The 8495-nt window shown below is 35.3% G+C and overlaps 1 protein-coding gene across 1 annotated transcript; it reads left to right on the forward strand.

Annotated features, from left to right (window-relative positions):
• Positions 1-4012: 4012 nt before the first annotated feature.
• Positions 4013-8091, forward strand: LOC145738134 (uncharacterized). The gene is made up of 3 exons (XM_081993000.1): positions 4013-4833; positions 5344-5497; positions 5767-8091. The coding sequence occupies exons 1-3, from the start codon at positions 4013-4015 to the stop codon at positions 8089-8091; spliced, it is 3300 nt and encodes a 1099-aa protein (XP_081849126.1).
• Positions 8092-8495: the final 404 nt, after the last annotated feature.

Raw genomic sequence — 8495 nt, forward strand, 5'->3', positions numbered from 1 at the left:
TTTGACAAATGACGTCAAAATGTCATAAAAAACAAAAGATAGAGCAGATTTCAAGCTTTCCAAAAATATCCCCCCATGAGTTGATTGGTCACACCGTTTGGCCGCTAGAGGGCGTTAAAGTTTCTTCACCATAAAATGACAAAAATTTTGACACTCCTTCTTTTGACTGTAAATTACTCGCTTATTTGACAAGTAACGTCAAAATGTCAGAGAAAACAAAAGATAGACCAGATTTCGAGCTTTCCAAAAATATCCCCCCATGAGTTGATTGGTTACGCCATTTGGTCGCTAGAGGGCGTTAAAGTTTCTTCACCATAAAATTTCAAAAAAAAATTGAAAAAGTGAAAATGGGCCACCAAAAACAGCGAAACCGCCACCTTAAGGGCCGGACCGGAAAATTCCCTTGAAAGGGTTCCATTGACCAAAAAAAAACCGAAAACGAGCCCTAAATAATCCTTTGAATACCCCAGAGCGGTTCCTTTACCCAAAAAAGGGCTTTTTGCCCTCAAGTCAAGCGAATAAATGTTGCACAGTCGGTCGTAATCTTGCCCTTTATTCCCTATTTGTCCATTATACCCTACCGATGTATTATACGCTCGGAAATTCCTTGTTTCATTGTTGGAAGCCGTTAAAGCGTTGTCTTGTTTCCCTTCAAACTGTCACGCCCTTTGAAGAAAAGGGTTTACACCCTATCGCACCTAAAGCAAGCCAAACACGACCCAACACACGTATCCCGTCTATGTACAACAGTACAAGAGTACAGGTTCATTGGTTCCCGTTCCAGGCGTATCCACTCCAGTTGGACGCGATGGTTTCATTGATCTGGCGGCTGAAATTGGGTTTGCTGGTTTTTGAATTTTTTCTGAATGAAATGAAGATGAAATGAAATTTTTGGGTACGTCCCTGGTTTTTAGGTTAAATTCACTAGTTTCAGTGAAAATTTCAGGTCCGTAACTGCCCAAATACCCAAATTACTTCAAAAATTCTGTTTCAAGTTAGTTAAACGTGTTTTCACTCACTTTCTTCCTGATTACTGTCGTTTAACTAAATTCTGAATTTTTTCTGAATATTTTTGGGTACGTCCCTGGTTTTTAGGTTAAATTCACTACTTTTAGTGAAAATTCCAGGTCCGTAGCAGCCCAAATACCCAAATTACCTCAAAAATTCTGTTCCAAGTTAGTTAAGCATGTTTTCACTCAATTTCTTCCTGTTTACTGTCGTTTAACTAAATTTTGAATTTTTTCTGAATATTTTTGGGTACGTCCCTGGTTTTTAGGTTAAATTCACTAGTTTCAGTGAAAATTTCAGGTCCGTAACAGCCCAAATACCCAAATTACCTCAAAAATTCTGTTCCAAGTTAGTTAAGCATGTTTTCACTCAATTTCTTCCTGATTACTGTCGTTTAACTGAATTTTGAATTTTTTCTGAATGTTTTTGGGTACGTCCCTGGTTTTTAGGTTAAATTCACTAGTTTCAGTGAAAATTTCAGGTCCGTAGCAGCCCAAATACCCAAATTACCTCAAAAATTCTGTTCCAAGTTAGTTAAGCATGTTTTCACTCAATTTCTTCCTGTTTACTGTCGTTTAACTAAATTTTGAATTTTTTCTGAATATTTTTGGGTACGTCCCTGGTTTTTAGGTTAAATTCACTAGTTTTAGTGAAAATTTCAGGTCCGTAGCAGCCCAAATACCCAAATTACCTCAAAAATTCTGTTCCAAGTTAGTTAAACGTGTTTTCACTCACTTTCTTCCTGTTTACTGTCGTTTTACTAAATTTTGAATTTTTTCTGAATATTTTTGGGTACGTCCCTGGTTTTTAGGTTAAATTCACTACTTTTAGTGAAAATTTCAGGTCCGTAACAGCCCAAATACCCAAATTACCTCAAAAATTGTGTTCCAAGTGAACTAAACGTGTTTTCAGTAACTTTCTTCCTGTTTACTGTCGTTTTACTAAATTTTGAATTTTTTCTGAATATTTTTGGGTACGTCCCTGGTTTTTAGGTTCAATTCACTACTTTTAGTGAAAATTTCAGGTCCGTAACTGCCCAAATACCCAAATTACTTCAAAAATTGTGTTCCAAGTTAGTTAAGCATATTTTCACTCAATTTCTTCTTGGTTACCATCGTTTTGCTAAATTTTGAATTTTTTCTGAATATTTCTGGGTACGTCCCTGGTTTTTAGGTTAAATTCACTAGTTTTAGTGAAAATTCCAGGTCCGTATCAGCCCAAATACCCAAATTACCTCAAAAATTGTGTTCCAAGTTAGTTAAGCATATTTTCACTCAATTTCTTCTTGGTTACCATCGTTTTGCTAAATTTTGAATTTTTTCTGAATATTTTTGGGTACGTCCCTGGTTTTTAGGTTCAATTCACTACTTTTAGTGAAAATTTCAGGTCCGTAACAGCCCAAATACCCAAATTACCTCAAAAATTCTGTTCCAAGTTAGTTAAGCATGTTTTCACTCAATTTCTTCCTGATTACTGTCGTTTAACTGAATTTTGAATTTTTTCTGAATGTTTTTGGGTACGTCCCTGGTTTTTAGGTTAAATTCACTAGTTTCAGTGAAAATTTCAGGTCCGTAGCAGCCCAAATACCCAAATTACCTCAAAAATTCTGTTCCAAGTTAGTTAAGCATGTTTTCACTCAATTTCTTCCTGTTTACTGTCGTTTAACTAAATTTTGAATTTTTTCTGAATATTTTTGGGTACGTCCCTGGTTTTTAGGTTAAATTCACTAGTTTTAGTGAAAATTTCAGGTCCGTAGCAGCCCAAATACCCAAATTACCTCAAAAATTCTGTTCCAAGTTAGTTAAACGTGTTTTCACTCACTTTCTTCCTGTTTACTGTCGTTTTACTAAATTTTGAATTTTTTCTGAATATTTTTGGGTACGTCCCTGGTTTTTAGGTTAAATTCACTACTTTTAGTGAAAATTTCAGGTCCGTAACAGCCCAAATACCCAAATTACCTCAAAAATTGTGTTCCAAGTGAACTAAACGTGTTTTCAGTAACTTTCTTCCTGTTTACTGTCGTTTTACTAAATTTTGAATTTTTTCTGAATATTTTTGGGTACGTCCCTGGTTTTTAGGTTCAATTCACTACTTTTAGTGAAAATTTCAGGTCCGTAACTGCCCAAATACCCAAATTACTTCAAAAATTGTGTTCCAAGTTAGTTAAGCATATTTTCACTCAATTTCTTCTTGGTTACCATCGTTTTGCTAAATTTTGAATTTTTTCTGAATATTTCTGGGTACGTCCCTGGTTTTTAGGTTAAATTCACTAGTTTTAGTGAAAATTCCAGGTCCGTATCAGCCCAAATACCCAAATTACCTCAAAAATTGTGTTCCAAGTTAGTTAAGCATATTTTCACTCAATTTCTTCTTGGTTACCATCGTTTTGCTAAATTTTGAATTTTTTCTGAATATTTTTGGGTACGTCCCTGGTTTTTAGGTTCAATTCACTACTTTTAGTGAAAATTTCAGGTCCGTAACTGCCCAAATACCCAAATTACTTCAAAAATTATGTTCCAAGTTAGTTAAACGTGTTTTCACTCAATTTCTTCCTGATTATTGTCTTTTAACTAAATTTTGAATTTTTTCTGAATATTTTTGGGTACGTCCCTGGTTTTTAGGTTAAATTCACTACTTTCAGTGAAAATTTCAGGTCCGTAGCAGCCCAAATACCCAAATTACTTCAAAAATTCTGTTCCGAAATAAACGTTCGGTGAAATAAGTGAAAAGGTGTGGTGACTTGATCGGTGTAATTGGGCTCCGCTTTTTTTCCGAGTTTTTCGCTGTAAAACTGGCTGGAAAATTGTGATTTTTTTTGCCAGTGGTAAATCTGAGTCTGATCGGTCGATCTGTGTTTAAACTAAGAGTTTTCGATAACTACTCTCATGGTAAATTAAACATTCAATTTGAACAATAAGATCTCAAATAGATTTCTTCTGTGTAAACATTGATAACACAATATAAATAAACTGTGCTGCTTGAAGTGACCAACGAGTTCATAGTAATGGATGGAATTGATGATCCTGGAGGATCATTCAATAATAGTTGCTTTAAATGTAAGGCCTTTTTGGATGATATAAAAACCACAGTACAGTGTATGCTATGCAAAAATGATTTTCATGGAAGATGCGAAAATGTAGATTTTCGCGGCTTCCACTTGAGGAGAGCATCTTGGAGATGTAAACAGTGCTTCGATACTCATGGCGATGGAAAGTCTGATGGTCCAAATAGACCAAGAAAAAGAAGTAGAATCGAAGACCTTGAAGATCAGAGTGTGGTTGACGGAATAAATTACACCTTATCTATATTAGTGAAGACAACAAATGATTTAAATGAAAAAGTTGACAAGTTATTGGAAGAAAATAAAATGTTGAAGATGGAAATTGCCTCCTTGAAGAGCCAGCCAACGGTAAACGATTCTCAAAGCCAGACGGTACCGAACATCTCTTATGCAACTGCTGCCTCAAATCCACCAAATAACACTAAGGTATTAGTCGTAAAACAGAAGGGTTCGCAAAAAGACATTAAGCAAATCAAGAAAGACCTCCAGGAGAAGATTAAACCAGCTGAACTTGGCCTTGGTGTTTCAATGGGGCGGCCGACCAAAAATGGTGGGCTTATAATCAGTTGTGGTAATGAAAAGGAAATATCAACTGTCCGATCTGAAATACAGAAGAAACTTGGGGAGAACTATGAGGTTGATCAACCGAAAAAGCATGACCATAGGATTAAGGTAGTTGGAGTGCATGAGAGTGAGTATGAGGAAGACCTTATTATGAGTGTGATTAAACAAAACGAATTACAAGAAAACATTAAAGACTTTAAGTTAAAAATATTGCGGAAATCAAACGTTTTAAATAAAAGATTTAATATAATTTTCGAGGTAGACTCTAGTTCTTATAACTTGCTTATTAATAAAGAAATAATAAATATTGGTTGGAGTCGATGTAGGGTTTTTAACGATTATGGTATAGTACGTTGCTATAACTGCAATAAATATGGACATCTTCAGAAGGATTGTAAAAATAAAATAATGTGCGCTAAGTGTTCTGGCGATCATGATACAAAGCAATGCATGGACGATTCAGATAATTGTAAATGTGTAAACTGTATTGATTCAAATGATAAATTTAAAATGAACCTTGATATTAATCATCCCGCTTGGGACTATGCAAATTGCGAAACTTATAAACGAATAGAAAAAATTCGAAGAAATAAATTTTTGCAATAGCAATTAAATAAAAATATAGATCTAAATTCGAGCATTTTGTATTTGAATTGTCAGGGATATTTAAATAATAAAGATGACTTAATGTTACTGATAAATGATTCTAGGCCATTGATGATATTTTTATCTGAGACTCATGTGACGGATGACGTAGAGTTGGTAGAATTGAAGGTGGATGGCTATGGTATTGAGCAGTGTGTATCTGATAACAAGAGGACGGGGGGAGTCATGGCTCTAATCAGAAGGGACATCAAATATAAAGTCAGTACAGTTGAGTGTGTTGGTAATTATGTGTGGTTGCTGTCAGTAGAGTTTTCTGTATCGCGAATTAAATATCTTGTACCGTTTTGTATCATCCACCCCAAAATTGCAATGCTCAGTTTGTCGATTTCTTTAACGAATATCTTGATAGCGTTAATGAGTTTTCTGGTATTAATGTCATAGTGGGGGATTTTAATTTTGATATATCAAAACCTTCATTTTATGGAGACAAAATTCTGTCATATATATATTCAAATGGATTTTCACAGGTTGTAGATAGTCCGACGCGCATTACTAACGTAAGTAAAACGCTAATTGATTATGTGGTAACAAATGATAAGAATCTAGCGGTATCAGTACATCATACACCCAGAATCGGTGATCATAGTATCTTGTCCGTCCAGCTTGGACACCGGGCATCAAATGAATGCAAAGATTTAATTGTTTATCGTAGATCAATGAAGGGTTATGATGCTGATCAATGGCGGAATTATCTTTTGGATGCTGAATGGACAAATGATAGTGGAGACGTAAATGTGTTGGCAAATATTTTTGTAGATAGCATTTGTGATGTTTTGAATGTTATGTGTCCAAAACAAAAATTTGTGTTTAAGGATAAATATTTGAACAAAGCGTGGATAACACCTGACATTAAACAAAATATACGAGTGAGGGATGAATTGTACATTAGAGCGGTTCGAGAGAATAACGAAGATGCATGGCGGGAATTTAAGATAATGCGTAATTTCATTGTAAGTCAAATTAGATCGGAAAAGGATGGACATTTTAGGAACATTATTGATGACAATAAATACAACCCACGTGAAATGTGGAAACAATTAAAAACTTTATTACCGAAAAAGAACTCTTCAGATCCGGACGAAATAATCTTTGAATCTGCTAAAACTAACGACGACTCGCTTATAGCGGAGGAATTCAATAGGTACTTTATAAGAAGCATAGAAGATATAATCAGTGGTGTTCCTGAGTGTAATGTCGGGGATCAAACCTTGTCTTATTTTCACGAACTTAAGTCTACATTCTCCAAGTTTGATAAAATTTCCATGAATGATTTGAAACGAATATTGAAGGATATGAATGATGTGGGTGGAGGAGTGAATGGCATATCTAAGAAGATTTTGTGTGACGTCTGTGGTGTGGCTGCTAACCGTTTGTTAGATGTTGTAAATGCGTCTCTTGCGAGTGGTGTCTTTCCGGATTCATGGAAGGAGTCCATGGTGATTCCTGTCCCTAAAGTGCAAGGTACAAAGCTTTTTAACGAATTTAGACCAATAAATACCGTTGAAGTCTACGAAAAGGTTTTGGAACTGGCTGTAAAAGAACAATTGCATAAGCATTGTACAGAAAATAATATTTTGATTGCGAATCAGTCAGGTTTTCGGAGTCACCACTCGTGTGAGTCTGTTGTTGTCAGTATTTGTAGTGAGTTTGTGAAGTCGATGGATGAGGGTGGTTTTGTGTTGGCGGTGTTTTTGGACCTTAAGAGGGCATTCGAGACAGTTGATAGGGGCATATTATTGAGGCGTCTGAGCAGCATGGGCATTGGGGGTAATGTTTTGAGGTGGTTTCAGTCGTACTTGCACGATCGACGACAGAGAGTTAAATACAAAGACTGTGTATCAGAATCTTTGCGGGTGCAACACGGAGTGCCGCAGGGAACTGTTCTTGGTCCCCTGCTTTTCCTCCTATACATAAATGACATGGTTAAGGTAGTGAAAATGTGTAAGGTCGAACTGTTTGCTGACGACACTATGATCTACTTTGTGGGAAGGGACATAATCCGGATGCAGGAGATTGTCAATAGAGATCTGAATAACTTGTTTGACTGGTTGTGCAACAACAAACTCTCCTTGAATGCATCAAAGTCAGGATTTTGTCTTTTTGGGAGGAGGGGCAGACTCAGTGGTGTCGATGTGAACAGCATTAATATTAACATTGATAATCAAAGAATTAAACATGAAGTTCAAATAAAATATTTGGGAGTCATTTTGGACTCGGAACTCAATTTCCATGCCCATGCTGATTATATAACTAGGAAGTTCTCCAGGAAAGTAAATTTTATAGCGAGAGTTGGCAAGCACTTGTCGTTTTACACAAAAAAACTTTTGTATAATAGTATAGCGGAGCCACACCTTCAGTTCTGTGCCACACTGCTTTATAGTCTACCGGCTTATAAAATTGAACAACTGCAAGTAATTCAGAATAGAGCCATGAGAACCATTTTAAAATATGACAGGTACGCGCATATTGCGACTATGCTTAGAGTTCTGGATATGTTGACCGTGAGGCAGAAGATTCTGTTTAATGTTTACGTATTTGTGTTTAAGATTAAAAACAAACTGTTGCCATCCTACATATGCGATAGGGTCAAGTTTTTTGGTGATGTACATAACTATCAAACTAGACACTGTAATGATTTCATACTACTCGAAAAGTGCAATAGCAGTCAAATGTTGAATACAGTATTGTTTAAGGGTTTGCACGATTTTAATGGACTACCGACTCATATCAAAAATACTAAAAAACTTGACACTTTTAAAATATTAATGCGAAACTTTTTGAAGGTGGACTAAATTTGTGATATTTTTACAGCAATTAATGATAGATTTTTGGCAGTTTGTCTGGTTTTGTTGAGTTTTGTATTTGTTAGGTCGTGACTTTATTTAAATTTTAGATATTTAAGTGTTTAGTTTTAGCTTTTAATTGATTTTACACTGTACTTTTTTACATTTTTGCTTATTTACATATTTACTTATCTCTGTATTCCTTATAGCAAATTTGCTAAATAAACGTATTATTATTATTCCAAGTTACTTAAACATATTTTCACTCACTTTCTTCCTGTTTACAGTCGTTTTAATAAATTTTGAATTTTTTCTGAATATTTTTGGGTACGTCCCTGATTTTTAGGTTAAATTCACTAGTTTTAGTGAAAATTCCAGGTCCGTAACAGCCCAAATACCCAAATTACTTCAAA

The sequence above is a fragment of the Ips typographus genome, linkage group LG15, assembly GCF_016097725.1.
Source record: "Ips typographus isolate SLU linkage group LG15, UJ_Ityp_2.0, whole genome shotgun sequence".
In the NCBI taxonomy this organism is placed as follows: Eukaryota; Metazoa; Arthropoda; class Insecta; order Coleoptera; family Curculionidae; genus Ips; species Ips typographus.

What these genes read in the sequence shown, in the direction of transcription:
- LOC145738134 (XM_081993000.1), top strand. Translation starts at nt 4,013, where the DNA reads ATGGATGGAATTGATGATCCTGGAGGATCATTCAATAATAGTTGCTTT. An exon ending in GAAAACATTAAAGACTTTAA is followed by an intron (nt 4,834 to 5,343) that starts GTTAAAAATATT and finishes AAATGATTCTAG; the next exon opens with GCCATTGATGATATTTTTAT. An exon ending in GAAGGGACATCAAATATAAA is followed by an intron (nt 5,498 to 5,766) that starts GTCAGTACAGTT and finishes GGATTTTCACAG; the next exon opens with GTTGTAGATAGTCCGACGCG.